The 13,843-nt window shown below is 41.4% G+C and overlaps 2 protein-coding genes across 3 annotated transcripts; one reads left to right on the forward strand and one right to left on the reverse strand.

The window, feature by feature from the left end:
• The first annotated feature begins 18 nt into the window (after nucleotides 1–18).
• Nucleotides 19–9,034, forward strand: orc5 (origin recognition complex, subunit 5). 2 transcript variants are annotated; one of them, XM_047575676.1, is made up of 15 exons: nucleotides 19–186; nucleotides 306–509; nucleotides 1,664–1,756; nucleotides 2,506–2,691; nucleotides 3,009–3,083; nucleotides 4,552–4,663; nucleotides 4,939–5,069; nucleotides 5,193–5,241; nucleotides 6,145–6,235; nucleotides 6,324–6,379; nucleotides 6,551–6,663; nucleotides 6,740–6,787; nucleotides 6,877–6,987; nucleotides 8,549–8,661; nucleotides 8,765–9,034. In XM_047575676.1, the coding sequence occupies exons 2-15, from the start codon at nucleotides 396–398 to the stop codon at nucleotides 8,808–8,810; spliced, it is 1,338 nt and encodes a 445-aa protein (XP_047431632.1). In that variant the 5' UTR covers nucleotides 19–186; nucleotides 306–395; the 3' UTR covers nucleotides 8,811–9,034. The 2 variants fall into 2 exon arrangements, with proteins under 2 accessions (XP_047431632.1, XP_047431633.1); XM_047575677.1 differs by having other exon boundaries at nucleotides 26–509.
• Nucleotides 9,035–9,972: 938 nt separating this feature from the next.
• On the reverse strand, nucleotides 9,973–13,694 carry guca1a (guanylate cyclase activator 1A). Its single transcript, XM_047575713.1, has 4 exons — nucleotides 12,693–13,694; nucleotides 11,306–11,455; nucleotides 11,112–11,205; nucleotides 9,973–10,794 (listed from the first exon to the last, which is right to left on the reverse strand). Exons 1-4 carry the CDS (start codon nucleotides 12,888–12,890, stop codon nucleotides 10,667–10,669), a joined length of 570 nt encoding a protein of 189 aa, XP_047431669.1. The 5' UTR covers nucleotides 12,891–13,694; the 3' UTR covers nucleotides 9,973–10,666.
• Between the last annotated feature and the right edge of the window lie 149 nt (nucleotides 13,695–13,843).

Here is a 13,843-nt window from a genome sequence, read left to right on the forward strand (position 1 = left end):
GATTCGTTGGTACGTCATGACGGCGAGGGACGTAAACTGAAGGCGCGCGCGAAACTCCAGTTGCTCCTCTCTCTTGGATGTATGTATGCGTTTTCAACTGTAAACCGTTTTAAGTTCGTTAAAGGTTTAATTTCCAGACGCGAATATCTCTAAAGCACATTGCGGAGTTACTGTGCAGTGTTAAGGGTAAATGTTTTATCTCGTTTGACTTAATTTGTGGTTAAATACAGAAGTTCGTCGCCTCCAGCCTGGCTGAGCTTTAACTAAAAGCTAAAAAACTAGCGTTGCTTTTGTTTTTTTTTTAGCCGCCGTGTTTTGATTCTGACCTGTGGACAACTTAAAATAAACACGGTGCTGGGGTTGGAGCTGAGAGGAGGAGGAGAAGGAGGAGGAGGATGACAACGCTGTTACAGCAGCAAGGATACGAGGAGGAGAGGCTGCGGAGGGTCGCGGAGCAGCTGCCATGCAGGGAGGTCCAGGCCGGGATGCTGCTGTCTCTCATGGGACAGGTATGAAGCAGAGGACCGGGGGGTTAGCTCCAGAGAACTGGGTGGTTGGACTTATAAAGTTTATAAAGTTTTTCTGAATTAACTTATACTTAAACATACACATAACACATACACACACAAATATGCAGAAACATATTCAGTATATTGGTGACTTATCAGTTTTGAAATCACTAATCTATAAATATTGCATGGTTCTTGTTGACAAACACATCTTAGTGTTTGTGCTAAGATGGATTGCAGGATTGAGTCACATCTTCACATATTTGCACTATTAACACAAACATATTTTGAACTTTTCTTACAGATATAAGTTTAGGTTTAGACATGCAAATCCAGGATTATGCCTAGAATAATGTAATTCTCTCTATTCCTGCCTTTGTTAAGGAGCTGTCGTTCAGTTTACGTTGGTTAGTAACTCTGCAGCATCACATCTAACAAAGAAAAACACGGACAGCACATTCCTCTAACACTGACCTCACCGACCTCCATTATCAGTCAAGAGAGTTTAAAGTAAAAAAATATATGGCAAAACTGCTAATTACACAACAGTTCCGAGTTGCTGCTGAGCGCAGAAATACAGACTGAACATAACACTGAAGTTTAAACATTCATATAAATAACAGGAGCAATATATACTAATGCTGTATTAGTTCTAGTGTTATTCATACATATGGTGCAGCTGAAAATGCTTTTCACAAAACTAAATAAAAACATTTAGACAAATGCACACAATAAAAGAGGGTACAGTATTAAAACAGTAAGCAAAAACAAATAACAAATGTTCGCTAACAGTAACAGCAAGACTTTATATGATGTTTATAAAGTGTGAAATATTTTTTAACGACACTAAATGATTCATACAAATGATGGATAAAAAAAAAAACAATTGAACAAGTGTCTACGGTTTAATTTCCCACACTAATCTGTCTTTGTGTTCATATTTATTTCTGATGTTGTTGAATAATGAGAGAGATCATGTCGCATTAATCTCAAGAGAAGCACTTACAACCTAATGGAAAAAATGTTTAAATAATGAAACCGATTACCGACAATTATGCAGGATTTAACTTTATTATTTGAAGAGGTGACAAATGCGAGTTTTTGCAGTGTCTGTCAAACTAATTGATCGTTATTGATTATCTTTGCTCCTCCAGCCACAGCACTACAGCTACCCCTCAATCTTCATCTACGGCCATCGGGCCTCGGGGAAGAGTCATGTGATGAATGTTTTGCTGAAGGAACTGGAGGTGAGTCCATGGAGGGAGTAGTTCACTTGAGTCCACTACTTAGTTTCCAAAGTTTTTTGAATTCTCACAGTACGATTTACTGGAGGGAGACGATAGACATGTAAGGATTTACCATGAACACTTTTAATGAATAACATTTCAATAGCAAGGGTATTCAGATTTTTCAAGCCTCAACAAGACGCTGTAGATCAGCACGTCTTTCCCTCCAAATCCAATGAATTTATTTCCCTCTCCGGGTTTTAAATTGCCTGTCTCCTTTTTCGTTTCTGCTCAATTGTTGTTTCTTGATACTGTGCTCCTGCTGTTTGTCTTCATCAATTCTCTTGTGGCAGGAGACAGTTTCTCATAATGTGGGCAGTAAAAATGACTTAGTGTGGCTGCAACTAACTAATGACTAATTAATCTGCTGATTAATGACGAAAATAACGTATCAACGAGGCTTTAAATGTCAAAGAGTGGTGAAGACGTTTCCTCCGAAATCATGTCAGGATATTCACTTTATTATCATTAAAGAAATAATTTAAGGAACTGGAACCAACAACTGTTTTGTTCAATTAATTTGTTCCTTTTTCCAAATAAGTTTGCAGCATCTGTGACTCTTTTCGTTTCATTTAGTGGAGATTGTGTTCATTTTGCAACGAAGGCCAAAGATTGAGTCAACGCAACGTGACCGTGTGTGTGTATCTTTCTGATCGTCTTTCATCATTCCCTCCTCCTCCTCCTCCTCCTCCTCCTCCTCTCCTCCGCAGCTGCCTCACGCCACAGTCAGCTGTGTCGAATGCGTTTCTGTCGCGTTGCTGTTCGAACAAGTGCTGCTGTCCTTGTTTGGCTGCGGCGCCGCCTCGCTGCTCCCCCGCAGTCCCTCCCTGTCTGACTTCGTTCGCGTCTACAGACAGCAGAGCTCCCAGGATCCTGCCAAACAGACGCGATACATCGTGAGTGCCGTGCACTTTACGCTCAGCCAAGAAAATCACCCCTCGCCAAATTATCCTGATCCACGACAAGTCAAATTATCTACTCTTCCCCGTGTGTCACCTAAATGTTTGTGTGATAATGTGATTAGTTGTGATAACGTATGCAAGTAGATGCACATGCATTAGCCTGGAGGAAATAAGTGTGATTTTTTTTGTTGTTGTTGATTAATAGAAAGTGAGCTTGCTGCATAAAAACACACATTCACAGCCTCTACTTTACTCAGTATGGATGTTCTAAATGTACACATATATATATTTATTTTATTTTTTTTCTTCAGGTAATGGAAAAAGCAGAGCTTCTGAGGGACACCGATGCCAATCTCCTCCCCGCTCTCCTGCGTCTCCAAGAATTGGTGAGAAAGCGCAGGGTGTTTTTTTTTTTTTTTTGTGTGTGTGTTATCTATCAAGTGAGCCACTTTATTGTTGTTGTTGCGCCGCGCAGATGATGAAGGGGGGAAGTGGAAGAGCCTCATTTGTCAAGAGTAACCTTGAGCTGAGCACCCGGAGCTCTTTCATAATGCTGTTAGAGACGAGAGGAAGGCATCCACTCACAGCATCTAAATTAAAGGCATTAAGAGTGAAAGAGACCTTATTTGTGTGTTTTTTTTTTTTTTTTTTTTTTATTCTAGTGAAAGCTAATGGCTCCGTGGTGGAGTCTTTTTTTGTTTAACGTCACGTTGCTTCTTTGAAGTGATAATTAGGATCCAGATTTACATGTATGCAAAGAATGAGTGGATGATGAACGGGGTGTTGTGTCTCCAGCGAGAATTAGTAGATTAGATTCAGCTTTATTGTCATTACACATGTACAGGTGCAGAGCTACGAGATGCAGTTGAGCATCTAACCAGAAGTGAAATAAGCAGGAAGTGCATGTAGCATAAATAGTGTGATATGTAAGCGGTTAGTTTTATAGCAAATGGACAATATTTACAGATGAAAAACAAGTGATTATTAACGTTTTACACACAGTATTATTAAAGTTTATCGACAGAATATGAAGGTGTGTTACTAATATACGTAGATAATAATGATTTATGATCGTACACACATATAGCACAAGCATTTTCCTGAAAGCCTTCGTCTCCTCGCTGTGTCCTGCACCGCTGGCACCAGTCAGACCCCTTCGCGTGTTGAATAGGTGACAGAACAAGAGCTCTGTGATTGGCCGATCAGCTCAGAGGAGAGTAAACAAAGCGGCAAAGGTCACACAGTGCACACGGAAGGCTTCTCTCGTTCGACATTAATTCTTTTAATATGAGAAATGCTGCGTAGAAGAAGTGCACTCGTCCAACTCCTCTGATACTAGCGTCATTCTTAGGATGAAGTTATTGAAGTTATTGGAGTTTTTCTGCAGAAAATTATGTTGTTGTTCCAGTAATTTCTGAGAATTGGCTGCTATTCTGTTTTTATATCCTTGCAAGTGGGACATATTTGGACTTTTTAAATGTATTCTTTTTAATGTGAGACAATTTCAGACGTCGATAAGTGACTTGAAGTTTTAGTATTTTTTCTAACATTTATACTCAAAACAAATCCTTGTTGCTTATTATTGTAGCATCTTCTGTGTCATTCTTCCACCCAAAAATATAAAAAAGATATTAGTTTATTATTATGTTGTCAGTTGTCGACTTTAACCATCAGTCCAGAAGACGCTCAATTTAAAGTGATATATATATAAGGAGAAAACTGAAATCTGCTCTCATTTTCTGTCAAATTATCCATTCAGAAATAAATAAATAAGAAAATATAAAACCTAATTTCAAAGGTGGAAAGATGGCCGTATCCATGGAGACTCCCTCTTATTATTTGTGTGTTATTCAGGTTGAGGACAACGTCACCGTCATCCTGCTCAGCGAGATCGTCTGGGACAAGTTCAGACCGAACACTGGCTGTTTCGAGCCGCTCCTGCTCCATTTCCCCGACTACAGTAAAGGTATTATCGTCCTCGCACATGCTAGCGTCGCGAAATAGCTGGCTCCGCGCTGCATAGCGATGACGCACGCCTGCCGTATGCGGTGTGAGATGTGAGATTTGTACCTGCGATTTTGTTCTAACACTTAGACTGTGGAGAAATGTTTAAAGAACCACTGTATAAATTCAGCTCTCAGTGGGAGTGAATCATTGTGTGCGAGAATCTCTGGTTGCGATTGCATTTTCTAATATCTCTGCATCTTCAGTAAAGTGACCGTCCATCCATGTGTTTCGTAGGTGACCTGCAGGAGATCTTATCCCAGGACACACATCCGTCATATTCAGCTGAGTTTTACTCCTCCTACATCAACATCCTGCTGGGAGTCTTTTATTCAGTCTGTCGAGACCTCAGAGAGCTTCGCCACCTGGTCAGAAACACATATATCATAAGACTTTGAAGATCTTTTTTTATTTATTTTTTTTATCATTGCTCTGATTTCCTTTCATCATCGATTTCTTTTTTCTTTTCTTCTTTCTTTCTTTTCAACTAGGCTGCCCTCAACTTTTCAAAGTTCTGCGAGCCTTTGGCAGAAGCGAAAGGTAGAGTGTGATCTGTGTTTTAAACACTTTTTAACTTTTAACTTCACCTTTTTCTTTATTTGAAGTTGAGCTGCACCTCCAACTAGTCGAACTTGCAGTGACGGTTTGCAGATATTGGTCCGCGCTCAAGTTAACGCAGCCAAAGCACCAGACGGATGCATGGATGCAAACGTGCTGCCACGAGGGCGAGGCTGAATTTATTAAACTCTCTGTTTACCTCAAGGCTTGGTTAGCTTAACCGCTTTAGCCACCTCGCAGGGAAAAGTGCCAGGCAGTAGATGTGGTAATAGAGGAAACATATCATGGTTAAAGAAATATTAAAAAAAGTTTTTTGAAGTAAGTGCATTCACACGAACATTTAAATGCAAAAGTTAGACTGAAATGCTCCACAAGAATAAACAACTTGGATAACAAGACTGTAAATAACGAGATGAAATACACAAAATAGTAGATGAAGAGAAAAGGTTTAAACTGTGTGACTATGAATGTGGAGAAGTGGAGCTTTTACCACAAAGGCTCTAAACTGCTGAACAAACAAGCATCAGAAATGTTTCAAAGTGGAGCTGCCGACCCATTTAGTGTCTTAAAAACTGACCAACCTAAAAATAGACCTTAATTATATTATACACGTGTACAAAAATAAAGTGACCATTAAGTGGCTCTGCAAAGCCATAGCTGCCGTTCACCCAATGTGTAGTTGACGTAAGATCTAGCGAACAGCTGGTGATTTGACATTTTATACCTAAAATATGAATGGATTTCACCTCTTTTGGTGTGAAAGTCTCTCAACCTTTGGCCTCCTGTTGAAACCATCTGAAAGAAACTGTGCATTCTGTGTATTTATTTGTTTAATTTTCACAGTTTTTCTTCATTAATAATGTAAACAAACTGTTTTACGTTTAGTGAAAGAGACCGACACACACAAGCTGTGGAGAAACATCGAGCCTCATTTGAAGAAGGCCATGCAGACAGTTTACCTCCGAGAAGTGTCCAGGTATGAACCATTTTCACATTAATTTACTCAATAAAAAGGAAGAAGAAAAAAGAAAAGTGAGCATCAGCTGATTCCTGTGTGTCTCCAGTCTTCAGTGGGAGCAGATGCAGCAGATGGAGGAGAAGGAGACCGGAGCAGTGAGAGGTAGCGACACACTCTGAGCTCTGTTGCACTTGATAACGATTTGCGGAGCAGATGTTGAGCTGAGACCATTGATTCGACGGCAGCGCCGCCGTGCATTCACGCGGAGACTGAGACATTTATTCCTGTGCACTAAGCAGAATATTATTATTTTATTATATTTCCCCTTTAAAGGTTTATCAGCTCACACTCATGTCGAACTGCCGTATTACTCCAAGTTCCTGTTGATCGCTGCCTACCTGGCGTCCTACAACCCCGCCCGCACGGATAAACGCTTCTTTCTGAAGGTAGGGAATCTCCTGCTCATGTGTGGGGAAGTTTTCTTTGAAAGAATCAATCTGATCTCCTGTTTCATCCCAACAGCACCACGGTAAAATAAAGAAAACGAACTTCTTGAAGAAAAACGAAAAGGTGATCATCCACAGCACATTTTAAATTAAAATATTTGGATTTAACTTGATGTTAAACAGTGTTTATATAATCTGTATCTTATAATCTAGACAAGTAACCACCTTCTGGGGCCGAAGCCTTTCCCTCTGGACCGCCTGCTCGCCATTTTCTACAGCGTGGTGGACAGCAGAGTCGTCCCCACCGCCAGCATCTTCTCTCAGGTCAGAGTTCGACCGGCTGCTACAGTCCACAGACATTTGACCGTTATTTGTATCAAACATTTAGAAAAGATCTATTCTCCTTGGAATGATAAACATTTGTGTTTCTTGTTTGGTTTTTACACAAAATAGCTGAATTATTTGATTAAATTCTATTAAAATGTAGATGCTTTTTACTTCGAATTTTAAACGATATGCATGTGAAGATGTACCATTTCCATATTAGTCTTGAACAAGTTGGAGATTTATATTTAGATATGTTAAACAGATTTAAAGCAAGCAAAGAAAGTGACCTTTTTATAATGTGTAAACAGCAGCTGACAAATTAAGCCAGTGTGGACGTGCTGTGAACTCTTGGTCCACGACCCCTAGAGGATCCACGGAGGTACTGCGGGGGGGCGCAAAATCTTTATTTATTTTTTTAATTTCCCCAGAAAAGCTTCTTTAGAATACACATTAACATTAATCTAACACGTTTTAGTAAAGGGTGTAAAGGTAAAGGGAAGTAATAGCTTAATATTGAATGCAAAATCATGATAATAATGTATATTTTTAAATAGCACCAGGCTGAGTTTAATATAGAACAATTTATACCCCACTCTCACTCTTCTCCAGCTCCAGACTAAAAAAAATAAAAAGAAGATGCATGTAAATAGTCCACAAAACTATGGGTGACGTCTTGTATCCATACAAATATACAGTAGGAGGTTCTGTAGATGGAGTGGAGGTTTATGTGAACTGAACTTTCGCGTCTTGTCTCATTTTGTACAAAGATTTATTCCTTTGGGCATCAGTTAAGCTTCTTAATCTTACTTGATCGTGGACATAAACGTCAACTTGTTTCATAAAACGTCAGCTTGATGAAGTGTACGGCCTAATTCCTTTTTTTTTTATTTCTGTTTAGAAGCACTCATTTGATACTTAAAACTACTTATGTGGAAGTCATTTATCTGTTGCTGCTGCAGGCGGAAAGAGTGGACGGGTGGACGAGGGGTGGGGGGGACTGTTTGACGTCCTTGGCTAGTATAAAATTTAGGACGAGTGAAGTTGTACACGTGCCATAACGATCCGTCCAATACAATTAGCGGTTTAATTCATTTTCTGAACAATGCCTCTGATTGCCTTTTTGCTGAGCAGCACTCTTCTCTCGTCCTCCGTTAAACTGCAGAGCTGCTCTACAGCCGCCTCTCATCTAGTCCTGCAGCCTAATCTTCCTCCACGAGTCCCACATTTCTTATTTTACCTGTTTTTGCAGATAAGCAAATGAAAAAAAAAAGATGAGCCCTATAATAATCAGAGGTGTAAATGTCATATCTTTTCAAGTTAAATCGAGCCTGTTGAGAGTTTTTCAACCCATGTGGTCGTGAGTTTGGGCATCTGAGGCCAAACACTGATCTATTTATGGCCCCGAGCGTGAAGTGGTTTTAGGAAATTCGACTCGACCCATATCTGTGCAACTGGCTTTCATCATTTAGTGCCTCTGCATCAAAGTTAAAAAAAAAAGCTGCGTTTAAAGAAGTGGATCAAAAAGTCACGTTTTTTCATTTTCTTTGCCTTGGTTCAGATCTCCTCCCTGGTGACCTTACAGCTGTTGTCTCAGGTCAGTCACGACGACCAGCTCGATGCCCCGAAGTACAAGTGCGCCGTTTCTCTGGATTTCATCAGCGCCATATCCAGGTACGTGCAGCCCACGTGACTGAGGCTGACTGAATTATTCAAAGGGAAGCTGACCTTTTACAGTATTTTCTGAGAACGCGCGTTGGTGTTGTTTATCTTGCAGGACGGTGAACTTTGAAATTGTCAAGTATCTGTACGACTTCCTGTGAGCCTGCAGAGCGTGACGGAGAGATAACACACACAGAGACAATGAGACAAAAGGGAGATTCCCCTCCACGAGAAAACACACTTAAGGACGAACATTTTTGCAGGATGAGGAGCTTCAACTTCTATGTGGAGGAGATTTAATCCAATTATGTCGCTGCCCCCTTGTGGTTGATAAATGTTTTCTGTTAAATATTTGTACAAAATAAATGTTGGTAACTGGAATTTATCTTGTTTAAATTGTTTCCTTGTTTTTTTTAAGATATCTTTTTTCTTCTTCTTCTGATTATTATAATCCAAATGTAGATTTAAACTCTAAAGACTGAGGGCTGCATGCAAAAACTCACCGTTTATGTTTCAAATGAAGCAGGTGCTGCAGCTTCTCAGATCCAGGCAACATGCAGGTGAATCATCGTCCTCTCTCAAAGGTAGAATTTAATTTCTGTCTTTCTTTTATGCTTTTGAGTGAGCGCAGTGAAATTTTAAAGGACACTGTTACTGCCAGGGGGCACACTTTATGAACAGATATCGTATTCTCTTAATTGAACTTGATTTCATCCATTAAATTTCTCCCGTAGGACCTCGAAATGATCACAATTTAAATTGAAAAAGAGAAGAAATATTAACAAAATAAACAGATTGTGTGTTGCAGAGACGGATTTCACTTCTCTACTCAGTCCTGTGACTTTTCATTTTGGGAACCTTTGATCTAAAACGATGTTTGCTCTCGTCTCAGCCTAATTTTTCCCGTGTTCAGCAGCTGATGAAACTCACCCCCAAACCCAGTATGATGTGAGACTGTGATAACAAAGTGTGGCCTTGGGGTGATTTCAGTATTTGTAGTAGACTAGTTTGTTACATTTATCTATTAACCGGATGGATTTCCTCTTCGGGCGCAGCTGAGAAGGTAAATAGCACTTTGCTCTTTGAAATATTTAACTTGACTAAAGGCCTTGACTTTATTTCAGTCAATGCGACGTTCAGTAGTTTGTATAAAAGAAAGATGTGGGGTTTTTTTTACCCTTTATTTTTAGTGAAAAGCTGAAAACAATTCCCGTCTCCTTCTCACAGAAGGCACCAGATGAGCGCGGCCAAGCCGACGCAACAAAGGTAACATAAATCTGTGTTTGTGCCGAATAGGAAGCGAATCACACGCGCGCCCACGCAACAAAAACACAAGCTGGTGCATCGCTTTGTTTTTAAAATTTATTTCAAAAGACACATACACAAAAAAAAGGAGCTGAAAACATATAAAAGGTAAACATTTGAGAATTGCATGTGCCCATTAAATCTCTCTTTCTTTCACCTGCTCCTGCTTCACAGCCACTGGCTTAATCAAATCAGCATGGATGTTAAGCACGCTGCACAGTCATGGCTGCAGACCGCCGCAGGCCGGAGCGGGTAAATGCAGATTTGATGCAGAGAGACTGAACCCGGACAATAAAAAAAAAAAGATTTGGAGAGCGTTGTTGAGTGTGTGTGTAATAGCCACACTCTGCGTCTCCCCCTCCTCCTTTTATGCCTCGGGGTATCTGAGGGTAAGTGGACCGTCTGAGAGATCATCCCTCACGCCAAGGTGGCCTTGGGAGAGAGCTCGCCGTCGTTAAACGAGGACAATGACCAGCCCGCGAAAAAGGTCGACTGAGTCATCCCGTTTAAGGTGCATACGTGTCACTCTTTTAGAGATTAAACATAAGATATGTCGGCGTTCGGCGCCGTGTTAAACTGCATTCAATCTCAATAAAAAAAGAAGAAGAAGAAAAAAAAAAAAGGAAAAAATCTCGTTCTGCGAATGACCTTTTGTTTTTTTTCAACAGGGGAGAAAACTCGTGAGGGAGTACGAGAGCCGCCGGCCGCCGGCCTAAACGCTGTGCCGCCTGTTGTGGATCATGGCCACGATGTGGGTGAGGTCCAGGCTTTTCATCATCACCTCCATGAAGTCTTCGTCGCTGCGAGCGCCGGCCACGAACTCATCCAGGGAGAGCTCACCTGTAGGGAGGAGACGTGAGGTCAGAGTTCTTTCACACTAAATATCAGCAGTTAAACAAGATTGCAACTTTATTGAAACACCCTTCTGCACTCAATCAGGGAGGCCTTTTATCCTGAAGTTCCTCTTTCTTGTATGGTGCAAAAGTTGGATCTTTTTGTTGTGTGTAGCAGCTACAATCTTCTTTCTATTCTTCAGTTTTTTTTTGTTTTTTTGTTTGTTTTTTCAGACTAGAGATAAAAGTCTAAACGCCGTCCGCCCACGGTCGATCCCAGCCTAAAAAAACCTCTCGTCTCCACACAGTGCCAGCATTGCTCACCATCTCCATTTATATCAATCCTGTCGAACACGCTGTTGGTGAAATCCTCCGCGCTCGTTTCCTGGTTTTCACTCCCATTGATGGCTCGGATGGCCTGCAGCGGGAGAGGAGTCGAGTCAGTGCATGCGAAGCGGACTTGCATCTGCATCTGCATCTGCATCTGCATCGAGCGCGGCGCATTGAGGGACTCTCACCTTAATGATGTTGAGGAGCTCGTGGCGGTCGATGCAGCCGTTTCCGTCCACGTCGTAAAGCTTGAAGTACCAGCGCAGCTTGTGCTCCATCTTTCCCCGCATCACCAGGCTCAGAGCGGCCACGTACTCCATGAAGTCTATGTAGCCGTCCTGCAGAAACGAGGAAGTCAAAACATCGTTCGAATAACCGCGTGTCATGACCGCCTGCTGTTTGCATCCGTTTAAAAACTGTGAGTCAACCAGTGTTTCATCTCACAGCTGAAATACATCCAGTCGGAGGAGGGGGAATGAGGCAGGAGGAGGATTATCTCCAGAGACTGTCTCAACTATCTCAGCATCAAAGCATTGTCTGGAAGCTAATCTCACAGTTTAAATCAAGCGTGGAGATTACTGAGGCCTTTGGGGAGCTTGAGGGGAGGGTGACTAAAGATAGCAGCGGACATCCTGCCCCGACCCCGACGCTCGCACCGAGATTAGGTCGATTAAGATGCGATGCGAGGGTCAAAATGGGACGCTGCTGCTGGGAGTGTCGCGACGTTTTAGGCAACACTTGAGTTATACAGATGTCTTTGAATTTCTGCATCATGCATTTAGACGTCAGCACCTCAAAGTCCTGCAGTAGACCATCTTAATTTGATATTTATTAGCCTCTTAGGTAATTGATAAGTTAATTAAGAGAAGATACGTTTACAAAATGTGAAAAGATACCTGAAATGGGATTAACTCTGCAACCCATCAAATATGGAACTTATTGACACCTTGGACTTAGTTTGGTAAAATAAATGAGTTATTAGTTTGCTTCTTATAGTTTTCAGTGAAATATATAAATGGCGTCTTATTCATAGCTTCATTAAGAAGATGAATTAACTTTGCAAATACAGCAATTCGTTAATTCGTTCTTTTGTTGCAGCTTTTCAGGTGTGACAATTTGACGCATTTATATTATTTTCGTGCATTTATAAATTAAATATATATGCAATAAAGATCCTAAAACGTGCATTTTACAGATGTCTTAATTAAAATAATCGATAATTAATTCAAAGAATAGCTGATTAATTAAAACCTTAATTATGAAAAAAAATGCTACGATTCTCTTCGTAAACTTTGGCTTTTTTATTCCAGTTTCTTGATGAATTTCTTGAAAAATATATATTATATATTATATATATATATATTAGAAACAATCTGAAGATGAAAGTGTGAGATCCTCAGTAGAAAATATCCATGTAATAGAATACACATTATTCTTCTCTAAACAGAACTAAACATTTATTATTTATGTTTCATTGTTCAGACCAGACTTAGCCTTTCATGCAGAAGGTTTGATGTTTTATTTTAAAAAAAAAAAAAAAAAAAGAATCTTTATTAAGCTGAGTGGTCTCCTCACCTTGTTCATGTCAAACGTGCGGAACATCTGCTCGATGTAAGCGTTGGCTTCCGGGTCCAAACCCCTCAAGCCGAAGAACTGCTTGAACTCGTGCAGGGTGAGCTGACCGGACGGGCACTCGGTCATGAACTTCTTGTACCAGAGGTGCATCTCCACCGCCTGCAGGTCGTCCACGGTGCATCCCGTTGAGTTGCCCATTTCTTTTGACGCTTTGACTGAACGGACGAGGTAGACGGAAAAAAAAAAAAAAACTGGCGCGCAAAAAAAACCTCACAGCCCAATCGGTCTACTGCGAAGCGGAGGTCGGTCGCCCCTCTTCACAGTCACACAACACTGGGACTCTTAGGGTGAGGACGGCTGCTGGCGGGGGCCTTATGTATGTAGCTCGCCGCGCCCAGGTGTCCTCTTAGGGTGTAATCGCCGCCTGTAATCCAGGCAAACCCACGGGTGATCATCTTAATCGCCCTGCTAAAAGGGCAGCATAGCTGTTCTGCGTTTACCCTGAGATGTGCTGACAAACAATAATGCAGCTTCATCCGTCACATGGGAGACACAGGACACCCGGCACAGTCATGCATCTTAGCTGAGGGGACACATCCTCTAAAGCACGTGGACTCTGGTATGACTGGTGCAGATTCGATGCTTTAATGTGACTCCCAATACACCGATCAGCCACAACGTTAAAACCACCAATCGGTAAAGAACTCATTACGATGTTATGCTCTTCTGGCATTTACTGTACGTGGATCATACTCTGATATGCACCAAGCGCAGTCCTATGGCAACCGCAGGAGGGTGTTCGTTGCATCCTGGTGTCGCCCAGTGACGCGACGCGACGCAGACACTCAATCAAAAAGCAAATGCGGCTCATCAGACCAGGTCGCCGCCTTCCGTCTTCCTTTTTTCCTGCGGTCCAATTCTGACGCTCCACGTGCCCATTGTAGGTGCTTTCGATAGGTGTCAGCATTTCACCCTGAGACGTCGTCACTCACACGGCCACATTCACATCACAGTCTGTGATGTACTGAATTTAGCTCGCACGGACGAGCCTTTACATCCATCGATGAGTCTCCATGACTCACCACTTCGCTTTTCTTTTGTTGGACCACTTTTAATAGCTGCTGACCGCTGCGTACCAGCAACATCCTGAC

The sequence above is a fragment of the Mugil cephalus genome, chromosome 22 (assembly GCF_022458985.1).
Source record: "Mugil cephalus isolate CIBA_MC_2020 chromosome 22, CIBA_Mcephalus_1.1, whole genome shotgun sequence".
NCBI classification, from domain to species: domain Eukaryota; kingdom Metazoa; phylum Chordata; class Actinopteri; order Mugiliformes; family Mugilidae; genus Mugil; species Mugil cephalus.